The following is a 23,724-nucleotide window of genomic DNA, read 5'->3' on the forward strand; positions in this document are numbered from 1 at the left end:
TTCTCTTCTTCCCACTCCTCCCAGCCTGTTGATGAAAAGGGACTTGGCCTCCAAGCCAAACTGAAAAAGGCAGATCTGGCAGGAACAGGAATCTGGGAGAATTTGCAGGAGAACCACGACCCAAGCGAAGCAGGCACCGAGAACCAACCATATTAGGCAATGGAGTCAAAACACGTGTGTGTGTGTTGCATTCTATAATCCTTTAAAAAGCTCCTGGGGAAATGTGAGTTATTGTATTTGACTGTCACTGGGAGGGATTAAATGACTTGCATTCTCCCTCTTGGTATTTATTCCCCATACGCCTTGATTTTTGCAGGCGATAAACCCAGCAGTCCTGGAAGAACAGGAGAAATGCACAGCTCTGCTCATTCCAGCAGCTCACTTCCAGCAGGACACAGAAGTTATAACACCCCTCCACTGTTTATCTCCAGCATCCAATATTCAGATATATACTGCTCCAGGACTTGGAAGATCCATGAGCGATCCACTTTAGCAACACTGGGAGCAAGGCATAAATTGCTCTTTTTAGTGGACTTTGGAACTCCCTGCCTCTTGACACCAGGCCTTCGCTGTGCTCTTTTCGGGGTCTGCTGAAAACAGTCTTGTTTAGACAAGCCCGCCCAGGTGCTGTGAAGGTAGACGCGAGTTTTAATCTGCTTATAGCCTGCTGCTATTTTAACTTTTCAGAAGTAAATTTTAGGAAACAAATAAACAGACATTCCTTCAAATGTAGGAAGGAGATAAAGAGACATTCCTTCAAATGCTCAAAAGCCTGATGTGATTTCCTAGCTAGTTTCAAAGCGAAAAGGGCCGAGAGAGATTTAATTTCAAATGTGAAGAATTTGTAAAAGATGTTTGGAAGTCAGAAAGAGGGAGGGAAGGAGGTCGATGCTTTGTTTGAGCAATGCTTTAAGTTATGGATTTGTGTAATGAAAATGTAATGAAATATGGAAAACTCAATAAAAATTATGTTTAAAAAAATAAAAAAAATAAATTTCCTCCCCCATATTCAGTCTGCATGGAATTGGGGTGGGGTCTCCCAGAAGGGAAATAGCCTGCCCCACCTGTTTTGATAGACCTTGTGATTGCAGCAACAAAAGCCACACCACGAATGATAATCTAATCAGTTCCTAGATTTTAACCAAATCATGCTTCCTTCGACCCCTGGCAAGTGCAAACAGGGACAGCCCTTTGCCCCACTGAACACACAGTCTTTACCCGCTTACCTGGGAGTAAGTTTCATGGAAAACAGTGGGACTTACTTCTGAGCAGACAGATAAAGGTTGCCCAATTTGCAATAAAGGAATAAACGCTCACGTTATTCCTAAAACATGGCTGGATGCAGAAGCATTGCAATGGAAGGATTTAAAGTGGATTAGTGGCCTATCCCTTCAAAATTATGGGAAGGGCTTTGCATGCCAGCAAAGCCCTTCATTTCCTTCATTTGGAGCCGGAGTTTTATTTTCAGGATAAAACGGCTCCGTTTTTGCACCTACAACCCCCCCCCCGTTCTCCAGTTGGAATTCTTCTACACTTGGAAGGTATGTTTGGGTTTTGGTTTGGTTCTAAATACATTTTATTAGATTTTCTTCCAACTACTGTATACAAAAGTGAAAATCACCATAACAGAAACAATAATAACAAACACACACACAAAAAACTATATACCAAAACAATTTCAAATCCAAAAATAGGGATTCTCTTAATCCCGTGACTTCCCTCCAGCCCTTCCCCTGGTTCCTTAATTTTTCTTTTCAACTGCATATCATTACTATTCAAAAAATCATCATCATCATCATCATCATCCAATTTTCTCTATTATATCTCTAAAACTACAAGTGTTCTTAAAATCCTGCCAGTGTGTTAACTTGGTTACAATACTTTTACAACAAACATTTCCCATTCTTTTCTGAATTTCTTGTTGTCTTGGTTTCTGAGCTTTCCAATTACGGTAATTTAGCCATTTAGGCGTATTCCATTAACTTGATTTGCCAGTCTTCTTTAATTGGGACAACTTCTTCTTTCCATCTTTGGGCTAACAATATCTGGGTTACAGTCGTGACATACAGAAACAATTTCTTTGGAAGGCATATTAAGGCAACATATCAGAGCAGCGGAGTCTCTACATTACAAATATCAAAACCATCTGAACTGCAATGGCTTCTCCCTGCCCCTCAATTCTAGGAACTGCCACCTTAAAAATAAGTGCCGGCCTGTCCAGATCAAACATAAGAAAATAAGGGCAGCCTGGTGGGTCAGGCCAAGGGCCCCTCTAGTCCAGCATGCTGTTCTCACAGTGGCCAACCAGACAGGATTCGAACACAAGAGCAGCTCTCTTGCAGTCTTAAACAAGCAGCTTCACAACAGATTGGGAAGAAAGTGCTGTGAGTTTCTGAGCGAGGAAGGGGGCATTGAGGCCGTGAGCCCGAGGCTCTTCTAATTCCTGAATCCAGCAAGGATTCAATTGCTTCTTGATAGATAATGGCCACACTAAATATGGGCCATTAAGGGAACAAAAGAAGTGGCTGTGTGCCAGAGGCCAATGGGTGGAGGGGCCACTCCCTTAAAGGCCTGATACAAAATCATTTAATGCTTAGATAGATAAAACTTTATTTGCATTAGCCAATGGCCATAGCAACAGTAAAACATTGCAGTATACGCAGAAAAGGAAATTTGATATAAAAGCACAATTTAAAGTCCTGAATCAGCAGTCAGTTAGTGGCCCTCATTCTGATTGCCCCTGCTGTGAACCTAGCAACCTTTGCTGTTATCTGCTCATTTTTATCTGCTTTAATGCTTGAGTTGAGCCTTTAATTCTTGCTTTTTTTTTCAAAAATGTTTATTAAGATTTTCCAAAAAGACAAAAAAGATTAAAAAAAGAAAAAAAGAAAAAACCATTCACCTTTTACAACCTTATTTTCAATAACATATTTCCATGACTTCCCCACACCTCCCTCTCTTGTATTCCATTTCCAATTATTAGTTCAACAAGTTCTTATCCCCAATTTTTAACCTTATTATATTTAATTCATTGTTATATTTAGCTCATTTTATATAACCAATTTTAACTTATAAACATCCATCTTTGTACCTCAGTACCCATTCTTTGAATCTTTTTCTAAGGTCGACCCCAATACCCTTCCACGAATTCCCCATTTTAATACCCCTAACAGAATAGAATAAAAAAGATCAAAATATAATTATACACCCTTTGGGTTCCCAATCCCCACCCCCCTTTTCCCGGTTTTGATCCCCCACCAATATCTATCAGTCTTTAATTCTTGCTTACCCCCCAAAAAAACTTTTCTTTCCATCTGTATTTTTGTTTGAAACCACACAGAGCAACTTAGGACAACCCAGTCAGATGGGTGGCATATTATTATTACTATTATTATTACTATTACTATTATTATTAGAGCTAGCTAGAAGCTAGTGGGCTGCAGGCTGGGCAGCTAAACAACAGAGCCATGCCTGATTTCTGCTGGGATCCAAGGGTGTGGCTATGGAAGAAGCAAGACTTTCTTGGGGTGCAATGCTGTGAGCCCCTCCATCCTAGGCTCAGGTTGCATATATGTGTAAATAAACCATATATCCTAAAGACACCAGAGTCTCCGCTGTCCCTCATTCCAAGGAAACCGAACCCTGGGGGAACTCCTGGAACCCAAGATTGGAGATTGGTGTGACATGCAGCAATATATAAAGCAATAGCACATATGGAAAACAAGTTCGAATCCCACACAGATGCCAATTAGGTTTTTAGAAAATCTTTGTTTGCTGAAAAAGAAAACATTTCCAATGCTAAGGTGTTCCACATAGCAATCGTTATGCAGGTGTAGAGTGCCTCTGAATTTGGAGCTTTCAGTTAAGGACCAGGTGCGCAGCCTGGGAGTCATTTTGGACTCACGGCTGTCCATGGAGGCGCAGGTCAATTCTGTGTCCAGGGCAGCTGTCTGCCAGCTCCATCTGGTACGCAGGATGAGACCCTCCCTGCCCGCAGACTGTCTCGCCAGAGTGGTGCATGCTCTGGTTATCTCCCACTTGGACTACAGTAATGCGCTCTACGTGGGGCTACCTTTGAAGGTGACCCGGAAACTGCAATTAATCCAGAATGCAGCAGCTAGACTGGTCACTGAGACCCCATAACACCAGTCCTGAAAGACATACACTGGCTTCCAGTATGTTTCCGAGCACAATTCAAAATGTTGGTGCTGACCTTGAAAGCCCTAAACGGCCTTGGTCCTATATACCTGAAGGAGCGTCTCCACCCCCATCGTTCTGCCTGGACACTGAGGTCCAGCGCCGAGGGCCTTCTGGCGGTTCCCTCACTGTGAGAAGCAAAGTTACAGTGAACCAGGCAGAGGGCCTTCTTGGTAGTGGCACCTGCCCTGTGGAACGCCCTCCCACCAGATGTCAAAGAGAAAAACAACTATCGGACTTTTAGAAGACATCTGAAGGCAGCCCTGTTTAGGGAAGTTTTTAATGTGTGACATTTTAATGTATTTTTAATCTTTGTTGGAAGCTGCCCAGAGTGGCTGGGAAACCCAGCCAGATGGGCGGGGACAAATAATAAATTATTATTATTATTATTATTATTATTATTATTATTATTATTCATGGGACTCATAGCTGACAACACAGTGTAGTGGTTAGAGTAGCTCTGGGGAGACTAGGGTTCACACCCTACTTGGCCTGAATTCTCTCACTGCCTTTCCTACCTCGCAAAATTATTGAACCAATAAAATGAGATGGAAAACAAACAGGTCTGCTGTTACACAGAGGAAAACAGAGAGTAATAATGAATGAAATGAATATAGTACTGGCCTCTGCTCCTCCACGATCTAGCCCCGTTTACAGCCATGTCAAAAACTAATTGAAGCTGCGTTTTGTGAATGCCACAAAATAAACTCTTTCACATTTTTTCCCCCTGTCCTGAATCCCCCCCGCCAAAACCTGTTTCAATGATCCTGAGGCTGTGTTTTTAAAATTGCGTTTTTAAATTGCTGTAACCCGGCCTGGCTCCTTATGGCAAAATACAGGTAATAAATCAAAATAACCACTGCAACGTAAATGTCTTTCTGCCTCCCACTTATAAGGATGTGCCTGGGCTTGCTCTGAAATCAGAATATCCAACAGATACTCTCAGCTTTCTCTAGGCAGGAAGGCTCTAATAAGTGGGGAAACTGCACTTGTTGAATTTCTGCCTGCAGAGCAGCTCCTAAAGGCATACAAACCCTTTAGAGAAAAATATGCCCATCTGAGTTATTAGCATTTAGCACTGTAGCAGAGCTTTACCAACCTGCCCCAGTTGTTTTGGACTCCCGCCAGTGATGGAAATTGTAGTCTGAAACATCTGGAGGCAACCAGTCGGCAAAGACAAACCTGTCCTAAACCGCCAACAAAACCAAGTTCTCACAAATCTAGCTGAGATTCCCGCATTTCAGGGGGTTGGACTAGATGACCCTCGTGGTCCCTCCTACGTCTACAATTCAATGACGCTATGATTACAGAGTGGGAGTGCCTGATCACCTCATCTGTCTCCTGAGAAATCTCTATGTGGGACAAGAAGCTACAGTTAGAACTGGATATGGAACAACTGATTGGTTCAAAATTGGAAAAGGAGTACGGCAAGGCTGTATATTGTCTCCCTGCTTATTTAACTTATATGCAGAATTCATCATGCGAAAGGCTGGGCTGGATGAATCCCAAGCCAGAATTAAGATTGCTGGAAGAAATATCAACAACCTCAGATATGCAGATGACACAACCTTGATGGCAGAAAGTGAGGAGGAATTGAAGAACCTCTTAATGAGGGTGAAAGAGGTGAGCGCAAAATATGGTCTGAAGCTCAACATCAAAAAAACGAAGATCATGGCCACTGGGCCCATCACCTCCTGGCAAATAGAAGGGGAAGAAATGGAGGCAGTAAGAGATTTTACTTTTTTGGGCTCCATGATCACTGCAGATGGTGACAGCAGTCACGAAATTAAGAGACGCCTGCTCCTTGGGAGAAAGGCGATGGCAAACCTAGACAGCATCTTAGAAAGCAGAGACATCACCTTACCAACAAAGGTCCGTATAGTTAAAGCTATGGTTTTCCCAGTAGTGATGTATGGAAGTGAGAGCTGGACCATCAAGAAGGCTGATCGCCGAAGAATTGATGCTTTTGAATTCTGGTGCTGGAGGAGGCTCCTGAGAGTCCCATGGACTGCAAGAAAATCAAACCTCTCCATTCTGAAGGAAATCAGCCCTGAGTGCTCACTGGAAGGACAGATCCTGAAGCTGAGGCTCCAATACTTTGGCCAACTCATGAGAAGAGAAGACTCCCTGGAAAAGACCCTGATGTTGGGAAAGATGGAGGGCGCAAGGAGAAGGGGACGACAGAGGACGAGATGGTGGGACAGTGTTCTCGAAGCTACAAACATGAGTTTGACCAAACTGCGGGAGGCAGTGGAAGACAGGAGTGCCTGGCGTGCTCTGGTCCAGGGGGTCAGGAAGAGGCGGACACGACTAAAGGACTAAACAACCACAAAACAACATGATTACAGAGTAGTCTCTGCTGCCACCTGGTGGTGCTCTGGCTGAAGGACGTTGAGACCTGAGTTCCACATGTCTCTACACAACAAAGCACTTTCTCTGCTATTTTGCATGCACAAGAATGCGTGGCCCTTATTCCCAAAATTGGGAAATAAAATTATATATGGGACAGCAAAGGATATAATAGATTCTTATAGAATAGTAATATATTGTAACTAGAATAGAAGTCTAAAAGGGGAAGTAAATATACTTTTAGTATTTTCATTATTGTAATAGTTATTATTATTTCTCATCGGTAGAAGGTAATGTTAATTTAGGCTTCTTTGTTTTGCTTTCTGTATATGGGGCTACCTTTGAAGGTGACCCGGAAACTACAACTAATCCAGAATGCGGCAGCTAGACTGGTGACTGGGACCGGCCGCCGAGACCACATAACACCGGTCTTGAAAGACCTACATTGGCTCCCAGTGCGTTTCTGAGCACAATTCAAAGTGTTGGTGCTGACCTTTAAAGCCCTAAGCGGCCTCAGTCCAGTATACCTGAAGGAGCGTCTCTACCCCTGGACACTAGGGTCCATCTCTGAGGGACTTCTGGCGGTTCCCTCCCTGCGAGAAGGAAGGTTACAGAGAACCAGGCAAAGGGCCTTCTTGGTGGTGGCGCCTGCCCTGTGGAACGCCCTCCCACCAGATGTCAAAGAGATAAACAACTACCTGATATTTAGAAGACATCTGAAGGCAGCCCTGTTCAGGGAAGCTTTTAATGTGTGACATTTTAATGTACAGTATTTTTAATGTTTGTTGGAAGCCACCCAGAGTGGCTGGGGAAACTCAGCCGGATGGGCGGGGTACAAATAATAAATTATTATTATTTGATTTGAAGAGCAGACCACCACACTTCTTGTTTCCCAAGCACTGCAGGGGGTTGGGCTAGATGACCCTTTGGGTCCCTTCCAAGCCAAGAAAAGTACCAGCTGCCGATTCCTGTCGCTCAAGCTGCAGTTGAAGTCCCAGGAGTGAGCCAGGGAAGATGTTCGAAATCCCTCTGCAACCTTAGCTGCCCTTGCACTTGTGAATATGTCCCGCTCTCCTGGCCTCTGCCCCCTATTCTTGCACGCTTTTTGGGCCCCCAGACACACAAACAGCCCCTTTCTGACTCTTTCCCCCCCAGTTGCCTCTTAGCTGGCCAGCTCCCATCCCGTTGCTAGGCGCCTGCTAAGATGCTCCGGTTGCCTAGCAACTCTGCTGTTGCGGTTGCTGTTGCTGGGCATCCGGGAAGAACTACCGCTCCCAGGGTGCTTTGGGGCCTGCCACACCTGAGATTGGGGGGTACTGATGTTGCCATGGTCACGAAGGCAAACAATATGGCTGCGCCCAGCCCTGCAGGGCAGAAGGGAGCTGGAGGAGAAGCTCTGAGCCCGGTCCAGAGGGGCACCTAGAGGCTGCCAAGGATACAGGGGAGACGGGCATCAGCATGGCCAACGGGGAGCTGGACGAGGAGAGCCTGAATGACCTGTACAGTTGGGTCGATGCCATCCCTCTTTCGCGCCCCAAGAGGAACATCGCCCGAGACTTCAGCGATGGAGGTTTGGGGCGGCCAATTTTGTGTGTGTCCTGGCACTTGTATATGTGTGTTTCACAGTGGATTATAGAATCATAGCATCCGGGGCCTTGGGCCGATGCCAGCAGCTGCTGCAAAAGTCATGCAGACTCAATAATAATAATAATAATAATAATAATAATAATAATAATTTATTCCTATCCTGTCCATTGGGCCAATGCCAGCAGCTGCTGCAAAAGTCATGCAGACTCTCTAATAATAATAATAATAATAATAATAATAATAATAATAATAATAATTTATTCCTATCCTGTCCATTGGGCCAATGCCAGCAGCTGCTGCAAAAGTCATGCAGACTCTCTAATAATAATAATAATAATAATTTATTCCTATCCTGTTCATTGGGCCAATGCCAGCAGCTGCTGCAAAAGTCATGCAGACTCTCTAATAATAATAATAATAATAATAATAATAATAATAATAATAATAATTTATTCCTATCCTGTCCATTGGGCCAATGCCAGCAGCTGCTGCAAAAGTCATGCAGACTCTCTAATAATAATAATAATAATAATAATTTATTCCTATCCTGTCCATTGGGCCAATGCCAGCAGCTGCTGCAAAAGTCATGCAGACTCTCTAATAATAATAATAATAATAATAATAATAATAATAATAATAATTTATTCCTATCCTGTCCATTGGGCTGATGCCAGCAGCTGCTGAAAAAGTCATGCAGACTCTATAAACTTCAAACATTAAAAACTTCCCTAAACAGGGCTGCTGCCTTCAGACGTCTTCTAAAAGTGTCCCTATTTTCCAGGGACAGTCCCAGATTTACAGACGCCGTCCCGCCAGCTTCCGATTTGATCCCAGAATGTCCCGCTTCTCCTTAGGACGTCCCTATTTTCACTGCAGAAATGTTGGAGTGTATGGTGGGACAATCTATATTTTCATCAGGAAAATGTTGGAGGGTTTGGGGTTATTCTACCCTTGAGAGACAAGTAACTATACAACCTTTAGAAGGCATCTGAAGGCAGCCCTGCATAGGGAAGTTTTTTTTTAATGTGTAATATTGTATTATGTTTTTATATACATTGGAAGCTGCCCTGAGTGACTGGGGCAACCCAGTCAGATGGGCGGGACATAAATAATAAAATTATTATTATTATTATTATTGAATAGGATGGCCCTATTTTTGTTGGAGAAATGTTGGAAGGTATGAGTAATAATAATAATAATAATAATAATATATTTATATCCCACCCCTCTGGCTGGATTTCCCCAGGCACTCTGGGCAGCTCCCAACATAATATTAAAACACGATAAACATAATAATAATAATAATAATAATAATAATAATAATAATTTATTATTTATACCCCACCCATCTGGCTGAGTTTCCCCAGCCACTCTGGGCGGCTCCCAATCAAGTGTTAAAAACAGTACAGCGTTACATATTAAAAACTTCCCTGAAGTTTTTAAGGAGAGGCTGCTGAGATGTGGGGCCATGTGGGGCTCTTAAAGTCACATCAACACTGAGTCATGCACGCACTGTACTGAGGCAGACTCGGAGACTGCAATTAATCCAGAATGCGGCAGCTAGACTGGTGACTGGGAGCGACCGCCGAGACCACATAACACCGGTCTTGGAAGACCTACCAGTACATTGGCTCCCAGTGCGTTTCCGAGCACAATTCAAAGTGTTGGTGCTGACCTTGAAAGCGCTAAACGGCCTCGGTCCAGTATACCTGAAGGAGCGTCTCCACCCCCATCGTTCAGCCTGGACACTGAGGTCCAGCGCCGAGGGCCTTCTGGCGGTTCCCTCACTGCGAGAAGCAAAGCTACAGGGAACCAGGCAGAGGGCCTTCTCGGTGGTGGCGCCTGCCCTGTGGAACGCCCTCCCATCAGATGTCAAAGAGAACAACTACCAGAGTTTTAGAAGACATCTGAAGGCAGCCCTGTTTAGGGAAGCTTTTAATGTTTGATGCATTACTGTATTTTAATATTTTGTTGAAAGCCGCCCAGAGTGGCTGGGAAAGCCCAGCCAGGTGGGTTATAAATAATAATTAATAATAATAATAATAATAATAATAATAATAATAATAATAATAATTCTGCATGTAATTTTATAAGTGGCTGTCGTGCTGCCCAGCCACATGGGTGGGGTATAAATAAATTATTATTATTATTATTATTATTATTATTATTTCATTTGATAGTTTCTGCTCGGATTGGAGACATGTCAGGCCACCATAGACGAAGTCTGCAGGAAAAGCCAGGGATGGGGTGGGCTTGGGGGGGTGTCATCAGCTGATTCTGCACCTACTTCTCCCTTTGATTTCCCATGCAGTTTTGGTGGCCGAAGTGGTGAAGTTTTACTTCCCCAAAATAGTGGAAATGCACAACTACGCTCCGGCTAATTCTACGCAGCAGAAGCTCTCCAACTGGGGACACCTGAACAGGTCAGTGACACCCCTGAGCTATGTCCTGAATTTAGAAACCACCGCTGGCAGCTGAGATATGGGACGTGTCAACTGGGAACACTGAATGTTAAATGCTGCTCGATTTGCTTGGTGATGTCCTCATCTTCTTTGCGGATTTTACTGCATTTCGCTGCAAAATGGAGCATAGCGGGCTGTTGAACTTTGAAACGCCTTTGGAAATCCATCACAGCCTTCCAGAGCTGCCCATGTACTCCCAGGAGTCAAAAACCTGGGTGCCTTAAGCACTTGGCAACCCCATCCTGATGCGTCCAAGGCATTGCACCCTGTGTCCCAGTGGGGACTTTGGATACGCTAACTTGATTTCATTGCAACTAATCCAGAATGCGGCAGCTAGACTGGTGACTGGGAGCGGCCGCCGAGACCACATAACACCGGTCTAGAAAGACCTACACTGGCTCCCAGTACGTTTCCAAGCACCTTTAAAGCCCTAAACGGCCTTGGCCCAGTATACCTGAAGGAGCGTCTCCACCCCCATCGCTCTGAGGTCCAGCGCCGAGGGCCTTCTGGCAGTTCCCTCCCTGCGAGAAGCCAAGTTACAGGGAACCAGGCAGAGGGCCTTCTCGGCAGTGGCACCCGAGGAAATAAACAACTATCAGACTTTCAGAAGACATCTGAAGACAGCCCTGTTTAGGGAAGCTTTTAATGATTAATAGGTTATTGTATTTTAGTGTTTTGTTGGAAGCTGCCCAGAGTGGCTGGGGAAACCCAGCCAGATGGGCGGGGTATAAATAATAAATTATTATTATTATTATTGCGCCTTGTGTTCCAGTGAGGACTTTGGATACGCTTGATTTCATTGCCTTTCTTCTTCTGCAGGAAAGTGCTGAGCAAGCTTAACTTCTCCATCCCAGAAGACATGGTCCGGAAGATTGCCCAGTGCACCCCTGGGATGGTAGAGCTGGTGCTGATTCCCTTGCGGCAGAAAATCGAGGAAAAACAGAAGCAGGCCAAGATGTCTAGCTCCTATCAGGTTAGGAGAGCCCGGAAGGAAGGAGGGATGGAAGGCAGTAAGCCCTGGCCTGTTGCATCTTGCCCTGTTACAGCATTTCTGTTCACCTGCAACCTTGCAAGTAGTCCGTGCAACAGGAAACTATTGTGCCCATTTTACAGATTACAGAACTGAGGCTGAGAGGCAGCAGTTTGCCCCAAAGCGCCAACAACTCCTTGCTAATGGCTCAGCCAAGTCCAAACCGCTGCCTCCCAGATCCACGTGGAGCCATCAAGCCTGTGGGCTGCAAATGTGGCTTCTTGTTGCGCCGTAATCACCACTGCTCATGCTCTGTGCTCTTGCATAGAGCTCATTCATTTCAATGGGACTTCCACAGGAGAACTTCCCAGTGGATCACGCCCAGCATTTGCGCAGTGAAAATACTAAGCCACCTTAAATGCGTCAGTTTTTTGCATGCAACCGTCCCTTGTCCGTTGGCGTTTTTTGGTCATTGCACCACAGTTTGCACCACATTGGAGCCAGTGTGGTGTAGTGGTTAAGAGTGGTAGACTCGTAATCTGGTGAACCGGGTTCGCTTCCCCGCTCCTCCACATGCAGCTGCTGGGTGACCTTGGGCTAGTCACACTTCTCTGAAGTCTCTCAGCCCCACTCACCTCACAGAGTGTTTGTTGTGGGGGAGGAAGGGAAAGGAGAATGTGAGCTGCTTTGAGACTCCTTAAGGGGAGTGAAAGGCAGGATATCAAGTGCAAACTCTTCTTCTTCTTCTACAGTTTATTTTGCATGTGGGGACAAAGCCATCGGGTTTATGCCACAGAGTATAAATAAAGTGGGACAGTTCCTATCAGCAAAGCAAGAAACGGGTCAGGCTGCTTGCTATTTTCCTGGAGAGCAGCAGAGGGTGCTCGCCTCTCAGTTCACCAAACTGCTTGTTTCAGGCACTGGGAACACGGTGTCAAGATTAAGACTGCAACCAACCGCATGCATTGTTTCTGAAAGACGTTTTCTTAGCATGTTCTTCTGAAATGTTTCTTGCTGTGCTGCAATGCCCAGATCTCTGGAAAGTGAGATAAATCGATGGGGGTGAAGTTCGATCTGGCCAAAGCAGCAGCTGCCTGCTCTTCTGTTTACTGCTGAATCAGAAAAAAATGGATTGGAGTGTGTTCTGATTCAGCAATAAGCAGAGGGGTTTTCCTGGGAGATCAGCGGGGCAAACGGAAAACCTCTTGGACATGTGTTTTCTAGGCAAGCCCCTTTTCACGCCTTCCTCCCTTTTGCTTCCTTCCAGGGCCATCCTCCAACCGCTGTGGGCTCCTGCAGTCTTTGCTCCTTCCCGTCTCCATTGCCCCAGGTCTCAGCCTTTTTCCTCTTCAGCACAGCCCCTCCTCGAAGGCCCCCTCTCTCGCTCGCCCTCTTTCCCCCTCTGCTTGTCTGATTCACAGGCTCCAGGCTGGGGGGCGCTTGGGATTGCCAGTTGAGTTGGCTGTTGCTTGAAGAGTTGTCCCTCCTCTTACAAAACGGTTGCCCGTTATTGCAAAATGCCACATCCTTAAGGTAAAGGTAAAGGGACCCCTGACCATTAGGTCCAGTCGTGGCTGACTCTGGGGTTGCAGCGCTCATCTCGCTCTATTGGCCGAGGGAGCTGGTGTACAGCTTCTGGGTCATGTGGCCAGCATGACTAAGCCGCTTCTGGCGAACCAGAGCAGCGCACGGAAACGCCGTTTACCTTCCCGCCGGAGCGATACCTATTTATCTACTTGCACTTTTTGGCGTGCTTTCGAACTGCTAGTTTGGCAGGAGCAGGGACCGAGCAACAAGAGCTCACCCCGTCACAGGGATTCGAACCGCCGACCTTCTGATCGGCAAGCCCTAGGCTCTGTGGTTTAACCCACAGCACCACCCACATCCCTGCCACATCCTTATACCAATGAAATTCACAGAATTGTAGAAGTGCAGAGATGGAAGGGACCCCTGGGGTCATCTAGTCCAACCCCCTCTTGCAATGCAGGAATCTCAGCTAAAGCATTCAAGACAGATAGCCATCCAAACTTTGCTTAAAATTCTCCACTGAAGGAGAGTCCAACACCTCCTGAGAGAGACCGTTCCACTGTCAAACATTTCTCCAATGAAAATAGAAATGTCCTATTTATCTTATTTATTTAATAATAATAATAATAATAATAATAATAATAATAATAATAATAATTTATATGTATCCCGCCCATCTGGCTGGGTTTCCAACAAAGACCAAAAATACACTAAAATGTCATACATTAAAAACTTCACTGAACAGGGCTGCCTTCAGATGTCTTCTGAATGTCAGGTAATTGTTCATTTCCTTGGCATCTGATGGGAGGGCGTTCCACAGGGCAGGCACCACCACCGAGAAGGCCTCTGCCTGGTTCCCTGTAACCTTGCTTCTCGCAGGGAGGGAACCGCGAATAGTTACTATTACTATTATTATCAGAGCTAGAAGCTAGAAGCTACAACATTTCTCCAACAAAAATGGGAACATCCTATTCAGAATAATATTAATAATAATACATTTTATTTATACACCGCCCTCCCCGGCCAGAGCTGGGCTCAGGGCGGCTAACACCAGTAAAATTCCAGCAAAAACATAATGGCGGCGGGGGGGGGGGGGGAAAGAAACCAGTTTAAAATACAGGTTAAAATGCAATTTAAAATGCAGCCTCATTTTAAAGTAGCTGATAAATCAAGACCATAAGGGGAGGGAAACATAAGGGTCAGACTGAGTACAAACCAAAGGCCAGGCGGAACAGCTCTGTCTTGTAGGCCCTGTGGAAAGATGTCAACTCCCGCAGGGCCCTAGTCTCTTGTGACAGAGCGTTCCACCAAGTCGGGGCCAGTACTGAAAAGGCCCTGGCGCTAGTTGAGACTAATCTAACCACCTTGTGACCTGGGACCTCCAAAATGTTGTCATTTGTGGACCTTAAGGTCCTCCGCGTGGCATACCAGGTGAGGCGGTCCCGTAGGTCTTATTATCTTACTATTTATATCCCACCCATCTGACTGAGTTGCCCCAGCCCCTCTGGGTTGCTTCTAAAATATATTAAACAATAATAAGACATCAATCATTGAAAGCTTCCCTGTACAGAACTTTCTTCAGATGTCTTCAGATGTGTAGTTACTTACTTCCTTGGCTTCAAGGGGGTCGCATAACTCCGTACCCTCCAACGTTTCTCCAATAGGGATGTCCTAAAGAAAAGCGAGACATTTCGGGATCAAATCGGAAACTGGGACGGCTTCTGTAAATCTGGGATTGTCCCTGGAAAATAGGGAGACTTGGAGGGTCTGAGTCATCACAGAGCTTGCTGGAAATGTAAAGGATTCTGGCAAGAGTAAGAAGAGACTGTAACTCTCCTTCTCACCTGCGGTGAATATGCAAAAAAAGGGCAGATCTGCGTTGAGAGGCCAGTGCACTTATTCTTCCATGGCGTGAGCTGGGCTGCAAAATCTCTTTTCTTGGATAGATTCCAGGAAGGGAGCCAGGTCAGGACTCTTTCACGCTAGCCTGATGCATCCAGGACTGTCGCAGAGAATATGAATCGCCTCCATCCAAAAGCACTGGGCTCGAGCTGTTTGATCTGCCACAGCCCATTCACAAATGACAGCCGGCGTTTGTGGAGTAATGGGTGGGCCGTGCGAGCCGAAACACTGCACTTGCGCTCCGTACAGCATGTGCGGCTGTCAGCCGAGAGAAGGAGCCAGCAATCCTACGTGCAGCCCGTTTGTGGGACTCAACGGAACAGGCATCGGCCAGCGCTGCAACTTGTTTAATGCAGCGCAGAGCGGCCTGGCTTGACCCACCCTGTCCAGCATCTAGAAAGAAGCTGGCGAATTTACACCCAGGGCAGGGGCAGGGACGGCATCCAGGAAACCCCCATGCAGGGCAGGATTGCAGTAACCCTCTGCCTCTCCTCAATGCACCTGTCTCTAGTCCTCCAGGGCTGCCCTTTCTTTCTTTGCTTCTTTGCTCATTTTAAATACCCCTACTATATGTAGGGGACGCAGGTGGCGCTGTGGGTTAAAGCACAGAGCCTAGGACTTGCCGATCAGAAGGTCGGGGGTTCGAATACCCGTGACGGGTGAGCTCCCGTTGCTCGGTCCCTGCTCCTGCCCACCTAGCAGTTCGAAAGCACGTCAAAGTGCAAGTAGATAAATAGGTACCGCTCCGGCGGGAAGGTAAACGGCGTTTCCGTGCGCTGCTCTGGTTCGCCAGAAGCGGCTTAGTCATGCTGTACGCCGGCTCCCTCGGCCAATAAAGCGAGATGAGCGCTTAACCCCAGAGTCGGCCACAACTGGACCTAATGGTCAGGGGTCCCTTTACCTTTATTTAACTATTATTATTATTATTATTATTATTATTATTATTATTATTATTATTATTTCCTGCCCATCTGACTTGCCCCAGCCCCTCTGGACGACTTCCAACAGATATAAAAACATAATAAAACATCAAACATTAAAAAGCTTCCCTATCCACGGCTGCCTTCCAATGCCTTCTAAAGGTTGTACAGTTACTTATCTCCTTGGCTCGGGGGTCACATAACTCCATACCCTCCAACATTTCTCCGATGAAAATACTTTATACTTTATTGTATACAGTGAGATTACAGGAGCACCCTCCACTCAGCTCTCTTAGTCTTAATTCCCCTCGTTTACTGACGCACACCCACCAAACCCGAAAGTCAGTTGCCCTCTTGTTACCTTTCCATTCAGCAGCCTAGCAGCCCATGGATAGAAGCTGTTCTTTACCCTGTTGGTGCGACTAATCATGCTTCTGTATCTTCTGCCTGAGGGCAGGAGATCAAGAAAGTGCCGGCCAGGGTGTGAATCATCCCTGAGGATTTTCCTCACTCTCCTGAGGCAACGTTCTTCCGCTATTTCATCCAGCAGATTCATGGGACAGCCCATAATATCTTGTGCTGTATTCACCAGCCTCTGTAGGCACTCCCTATCAGTTGATGTCAAACCAGCGTCCCACACCGAGATGCAGTATGAAAGGACACTTTCTATTGTGGACCGGTAGGAGGAGATCATAGGGACGTTCTAAGGAAAAGTGGGAAAGACTGAAAATAGGGATTTCCTCTATTTATTTATTCCTCTGTCTATTTATTTGGGAGTCTGGCATTGGGATGGGCTTTGAGGTCTCCTTAGTGCATGGCTGCTCATGGCCTGCCCCTGCCAAAGAAAATAATCTCAAAAGCCCGGGAAGCGTCCCCTCTCCCTGACAGCTTCTTAGGAGCCCCAGAAACGATTTCGGTGGCTGTTCCTCAACGGGTCGCCAAACTGCTGTGCCTCTTTCCTTTGCTGCCCTCCTTTCTCTGCTGCTGTGGGATTAATCCTGCCCTGCTCAGAGGCTGCTGCGACCCCCATGTTCCTTTCCAAGCTCACACCTGCATGTTACAACTCAAACCAGCATCAGACCAGAAGGTGGGGAGAAGCCAGTTTAATTGAATACAGTGGTACCTCAGGTTAAGTACTTAATTCATTCTGGAGGTCCGTACTTAACCTGAAACTGTTCTTAACCTGAAGCACCACTTTAGGTAATGGGGCCTCCTGCTGCTGCCGTGCTGCCGGAGCACGATTTCTGTTCTCATCCTGAAGCAAAGTTCTTAACCTGAAGCACTATTTCTGGGTTAGAGGAGTCTGTAACCTGAAGTGTATGTAACCTGAAGCGTATGTAACCTGAGGTACCACTGTAGTGTTGATGTGGCCAGGAGAGCTTTTCATGGAGGAAGGGAGGAGCGGGACCCTGAGCGCTCGAAGAGTCAACTTGCTTTTCTTCTCTGGCTCTCTCAACACAGGAGCTGGGAATGCACTCGACCCTGGAGGAAAACAACTACCTGGATACAGGTAGGATCAATGTTTTAACTATATGGACCTTTGTTGGCAAGGTGATGTCTCTGCTTTTTAAGATGCTGTCTAGGTTTGCCATTGCTTTTCTCCCAAGAAGCAGGCATCTTTTAATTTCGTGGCTGCTGTCATCATCTGCAGTGATCATGGAGCCCAAGAAAGTAAAATCTCTCACTGCCTCCATTTCTCCCCCTTCTATTTGCCAGGAGGTGATGGGCCCAGTGGCCATGATTGTGCTTTTTTGATGTTGAGCTTCATAAATGACTAAACAACAACAAAGGATCAATGCTGGATCAGGCCAGAACGTCAGAAGAACCGGCTGCTGGATCAGACCAATGAGTAATCTAGTCCAGAATCCTGTTCTCACAGGGGCCGACCAGATGCCTGTGGGAAACCGGCAAGCAGGATTCGAACACAAGACCACCTTTGTGGTTCCCAGCAGTTGGTATTCAGAAGCATTGCTGCCTCTGGCTATGGAGGCAGAGCATAACTATCATGGCTGGTAGTGATTGACAGCTGTCCTCCTCCATGATTTTGTCTAACCTTTGAAAGCCGTCCAAGTTAGTGGCCATCATTGCCTCCTGTGGCAGAGAGTTCCATAGATTAACTCTGCACGGCATGAAGAAGGGCTTCCTTTTGCCTGTCCTGAACCTTCCAACACCCAGCTTTTAAATGTGTCTGTGGGTTATTGGTTTGTTTTTGCCTTATTATGCATTTTGGGTTCTCATTTTGTATTTTTCTGCCCTGAACCGCCCTGTGATCTTGGGATGAAGGGCGGTATACACATTTTAACAACAACAACAACTAGAGTTGGAAGGGACCACAAGATTCATCCAGGCCAATGCAGGAATCTTTTACCCAACGTGGGGCTTGAACCCCCAACCCTGCGGTTAAGAGTCTCCCGCTCTACCAAGTGAGCTACCCCAGTCCTAAGCCCTGGAGGAGACTTGCTGCCAGTCAGTGTAAGCCAGGGGTCGGCAAGGTTTACCGGCCATGGGCTGGGTCATTCCCATGGAGACAGTCCGTGGGCTGGACTGGCACAATGCGAGGCTGAAAATCGCTGCTGTGCATGCCCAGACGCTGAAAATTGCACCTGCATAGAAGCGATTTCTGGCATCTGGACATGCGCAGATGCGATTTCCGGTATCTACGTGTGCGCAGACGCGATTTCTGGCGCCGCTCAGCAAGCCCCCGCACCGCGCCGGTTTAGCGCAGTGCGCAGGGGACTCGCCAAGTGGGCGGCTCGGTTCAGGGGCAGCTCATGGGCCGGTAAAATGGTCTTCATGGGCCATATCTGGCCCATGGGCCGCACGTTGGTGACCCCTGGTGTAAGCCATACTGAGCCAGAGGACCCAGAAGTCTGACTCAGTACAGTGGATGCTCGGGTTGCGAATGTAATCCGTGCGGGATGCACGTTCGCAACCCTCAGCATCCACAACCCGCCCGGAGCGGTACCTATTTATCTACTTGAACTTGATGTGCTTTTGAACTGCTAGGTTGGCAGGAGCAGGGACTGAGCAACGGGAGCTCACCCCATCGTGGGGATTCGAACCGCTGACCTTCTGATCTGCAAGTCCTAGGCTCTGTAGTTTAACCCACAGCGCCACCCACGTCCCTATATAAAGGTATAAAGGTAAAGGTAAAGGTACCCCTGCCCGTACGGGCCAGTCTTGACAGACTCTAGGGTTGTGCGCCCATCTCACTTAAGAGGCCAGGGCCCAGCGCTGTCCGCAGACACTTCCGGGTCACGTGGCCAGCGTGACAAAGCTGCATCTGGTGAGCCAGCGCAGCACACGGAACGCCGTTTACCTTCCCGCTAGTAAGCGGTCCCTATTTATCTACTTGCACCCGAGGGTGCTTTCGAACTGCTAGGTTGGCAGGCGCTGGGACCGAGCGACGGGAGCACACCCCACCGCGGGGATTCGAACCTCCGACCTTTCGATCAGCAAGTCCTAGGTGCTGAGGCTTTAACCCACAGCGCCACCCGCGTCCCATATAAAGGTATAGATAGTAATAAATACAGTCTCCGTTGAATTTTGGTTTCATTGTGGATTGTGGGGTGGGGATTTTGGAGGTCCTACACGCCTCTTATTACAGTCTCTGTTTCGCATTTTACAGGCTTCACTTCAAAGCCCAAACCCAACAGTACCCAGGACTCTCCTGGGTTGGAAAGGTAATTAAAAAAAGAAGAGAATTACTGGGAGTTAGGGAAACCCTGTTTTGTCAGGGCTGGCAGTACAGCTGCAAGCAAATATTATTATTATTATTAATACCCTGCCATCTCTGCCTCATGTGGCAGGGAGTTCCATAGTTTAAGGAGCAGGTCCACCAGGGTGGGCAGCCCAGTGGAAATCTTCTTGGTTCTTTCTCTCACCTGAGCCCTGCGGCAGCCTCAGTGCCGCCCTGTCTGTGTCCTTTGCCAGACTCCCCCAGCATAGCGCCCTCCAGGCATATTTGACCACCGCTCAACTCCCACCCACCCCCTCCCCATCTTATCCCCACAAACAACCCTGTGAGGTAGGCTGAGAGGTGGCGAACGGCGACAGCAAGCTGAGCGGGGATTCAAACCCCGGCCTCCCAGGTCCCCAAAGCCAGGCACTCTAACCACTTGTCCACACTGATATTGCTGGACTCACAGCACTCATCAGCGCTGGCAGCCAGCCAGCAAGGGAGGAGGAGTGGGGAGGTTGTAGTTCACCCACATCTGGGGGCGCCACGTTGGCGAGCTCTGCTGCGGACTGGGATAGCTAAATGGAGCCTCCAGGATTAGTGGCAGTCTAGCTGAAGTCCTGCACCAAATCTGGGCTTTTGCTTTGACCTGGTAAAGTAGCTGGCTGCTCTTATGGTCAAGCGTGTGTGTGCGTTTTGGGTGGGAACCCCCAGGATTTTGCACCACTGTGACCTCCAGAACTTTTCCTTGTCTCCAGGGGGCCCAAAGGACATCAGAGCTACACGGTGCCTCTGCAAACGGACGCCAACCTCCGACTCCACTTAGCAGAGAGGGAACAAGCCCTTCTGGCCTCACAGGAGATGGTGCAGGTGAGAGAGGCGCTGAGGGGAAGTTCATCTTCCCCACCTGAACTTTAGCCCTGCCCTGCCCTTCCTTAGCCTCACAGAGCCATGGCAGTTGGAAGGGACCCAAAGTGTCAGGTGCCAACAGACTCAAAGATCCCAGTTCCTGTTGACGCAGAATGGGCATTATGTGGCACTTGCAACAGCGCCCCTTCTGCCTGTTTCTACAGGTGGGCAGGGTTAGTCTGGACAGACGTGTCTGAGGCTGTTAGCCACACGCACCACCCGAGGAACTCCCTGCCACAGGATGCCGATTGTGGCTGCCTCAGGGCCCTGGGTCTCTTTCCTCTCCACCAGGAGTTGCTGGGGCTACTTAGGAGACCCTTCGAAATCTTCCCTTCTGTGTCTCTTCCCTGGTCCAGATCCTTCAGATGAAGGTCCGCCGCTTGGAGCATCTGTTGCACCTGAAGAACGTCCGGATCGATGACCTAACACGTCGCCTGCAGCAGGCGGAGCAGAGGCGGAAGTGAAGGCGCCGTCTCTGGTTCCCCACTCTGGTGCCCATCAGATGATTTTTTCAGATGGCCAGGCCTTCTCTCTCTCTCTCTCTCTCTCTCTCTCTCTCTCTCTCTCTCTCTCTTTTCTGCCACCTCTTCCTTTGCGAACAGCTGCTTTCAGGCTCCAGGCAGGCTGAGACGTCAGAGCGACAAAGGCTGGCAGAGGTCCCAAGTCTGGCTGGCGTGGGCAGATGGCCTCGCCGATGCCCAGAGGCCAGGGATGGGGTGAAAAGCAGGAGTCAGCCAAGAGGTGCCAGGCCAGGAGGACGTGCCCTCAATTCTCCCCAGCCCTCTTGCTGGTCCATATCCAAGGGGTAGACTGCCCTGGTACAGGGGGCTCTGCTGTTCAGGGATGAGAGCTCCCTCTTGGGCTCTCCAAAACCAGCACTTGCTTGAGATTTCCCCACTCAGCAACAGTCTAGGAAATGGGCTTGTGGCTTCGCTGTTGCCTTGGACGCCTTGCTTGCGTCCTCGTCACCTGGTGACTGGGTCCAGGCCCACCTCCTCCCAGGTGAGGCCAGCTTCTCTGCATTCCCCACTCTCTCCCAAGACCTTGCGCTTGCAGGTGGCACTGGAACATCTCGAAGGCTCTGAGGGCTGTGGATGGAGCAACAGGGCGTTCTGCCAGGAGCCTTGAGCTCTGTGACTTTCTGTTGAGGAGAAACTGTAGTTTCAGGGTGCACATAACATCCCTTGGGGGGATCTTGCTGGTGCATTCCCTCTGGGAAATGTAGTTCTGAGAAGTACAGGCCTTTGTGGGTGACACGGCAATCAGGATCCAACGTCCTTCTGTGGGTCTTCTTTCTCTCCAGCATTGTTTTCAGCTTTGGGGGGCGATAGTTTTGGCTGCTTCTTTTGTCTCTTCACCTCCCTGCTCCCAGTGCTGCAGATGTGCAGATGGAAGGGTTCCCCATAGACCCCACTTTTTCTGCAGTGAGGGGCAGGCACCACATGCATTAAATAGGGAGTGGGTCGCCCCTTGAACCTTGCTGGTGGCCGTGAAAGCTTTTGCACAACTGCACTCTGTGCCTCTGTGGCAAAGGGCATGCAAATCCCAGCTGTGAAAGAAAACGGTTGGGGTTGCAAACCCCAGCAGGCAGATGGGGCTCTTGCACAAAAGTGTAATCTGCAGATGCAGCACCGACAAAGAGGCGTGGCGACTTCTGCTTGATAAGTTAGTTGCAGGCCTGTGTTTTGAACATAGGTTCCCCAATTTTATTATGTTTTCAAATCCTGTTCTCTTTTTAAGTCAACTTCCTTTTCTTTTTGCCAAAATGAAAGAAGGCAGCTTCTGCTGCCCTAAGCCAGGCTTTGCCAACCTGGTGCCCCCCATATGTTTTGGATGACAGCTGGCGGGTCGGTCGTGGCTCAGAAAGCATAAACCGACGGCTATATTATTTGAAGATTGGTGGGCAAAGGAGACCGTCCTTGGCGATAGGAGAAAAGTCATCTGCCTTACCTCCAACTCCCCAAATCTAGACCTATCAGGTGGGAGGTTTTGTGAGAGCTTGGGAACACCACCTGGGATGTCCTTTTACCTTGCAAGCCCTGTTTTTTTCTCTTGGGTTTTTGTGCTAGATCTTCACATATGCCAGGCCACTAAGGAAGGCTTGCATCCAATGAATTTCAGTCCAAACAGAACTGAACGTTGTTGCGAGGGCTGCTTTGTTCTATTATTTGGCCTTTGCTGGGTGCAATTCAGACCTCCAACATTCTCTCTTATTGACCTCAGGATCTGCCCATCATACGGGGGTGTGCAGAATTTTTTTGCAGCAAGCTTCAATTATGACGTCAGCAGACCCTGCACACAGCCTCCAACAGACCTCCGCATATAATTCTGCGTGGGCTTCACTGCTCAACACTGTGTAAGATTCCAAGCTTGCCACGTGGACTCTTGCGTAGTCGCTCCCTGTTTAGCTCCCATAATGACCTCTCCTTCCGACACAATAGATCTCAGGAACTGCCATGCAGATCTCAGAATCTGCTGGAGGTGCCTGCACCTGCCCCATTGTCGCAAGGGAGGGTTGAATTCAGGGGTCGCCAGCGTGGTGCTGTTTGACCCCAGCTCCCATCACATGGACCAGTGATCAGGGATGATGGGAGCAGTAGTCCCAAAACGTTTGAAGGGGCACCACATGGTCTAAACCATGGGGCCTTCTCCTAGTGCCCCAGGAAGCTGGAGGAGATATCCCACTTCCTATTCACATCATAGCTATTGTTTTCCTTGGTGAAAATGGCGCCTGCGGATTTCCCCCACCAGGCCTTTGAGACCGTTGCAGCCTGGAACACAGAACTTGAAGGGACAAGCCAACCTGCTTCAAAACATGCCATTCCACCTTGGCTGCTGCCCCGGGCTCTCAGAGGCTGACGCCACATTTCCTTATGCCACGCGGAAAAAGGAACGTGGCCACAAGGGACATGCTACGCCCTGACTACGATGAAGGCACGCTTGAGCATTTTCTCAGGAGATGCTGTCTAGAGCAGACACAAGACGGGCGTCCTTGACCCAGCTCTGATGCGAAAACGGTGGCGTGGACGAGCAGACCCTCCCGCCGATGGAGCAGGCATTCTGATCAGTTGCTTTTAATCAATCGCTTTTTGATTATGGTGAAGCTAATGTTGCATCTGGGTAACGTTGGCTTATCACGGGCTGGGGTTTCTGTACAATCGTGTTGTTTCTTTGCATAGGGGCTTGCCTGAAGATCTTTCAGCATTAAAAAGGTTACTCCTT

The 23,724-nt window shown here is 47.9% G+C and overlaps 1 protein-coding gene and 1 long non-coding RNA gene across 3 annotated transcripts; both read left to right on the forward strand.

Annotated features, from left to right (window-relative positions):
- LOC310742585 lies at positions 1 to 7,290 on the forward strand. Its single transcript, XR_014538584.1, has 3 exons — positions 1 to 223; positions 317 to 635; positions 6,894 to 7,290. It is a non-coding gene; the product is annotated as an uncharacterized lncRNA (long non-coding RNA).
- Positions 7,291 to 7,411: 121 nt separating this feature from the next.
- SPEF1 (sperm flagellar 1) lies at positions 7,412 to 23,724 on the forward strand. Of its 2 annotated transcripts, XM_083571923.1 has the most exons (8): positions 7,412 to 8,116; positions 10,445 to 10,556; positions 11,415 to 11,568; positions 12,833 to 12,895; positions 17,376 to 17,424; positions 19,543 to 19,597; positions 20,352 to 20,463; positions 20,859 to 23,724. In XM_083571923.1, exons 1-8 carry the CDS (start codon positions 8,005 to 8,007, stop codon positions 20,964 to 20,966), a joined length of 765 nt encoding a protein of 254 aa, XP_083428049.1. In that variant the 5' UTR covers positions 7,412 to 8,004; the 3' UTR covers positions 20,967 to 23,724. The 2 variants fall into 2 exon arrangements, with proteins under 2 accessions (XP_083428049.1, XP_083428050.1); XM_083571924.1 differs by lacking the exon at positions 12,833 to 12,895 and having other exon boundaries at positions 7,415 to 8,116.

The sequence above is a fragment of the Podarcis filfolensis genome (genome assembly GCF_964270895.1).
Source record: "Podarcis filfolensis genome assembly, chromosome: 9".
Classification (NCBI taxonomy): Eukaryota; Metazoa; Chordata; class Lepidosauria; order Squamata; family Lacertidae; genus Podarcis; species Podarcis filfolensis.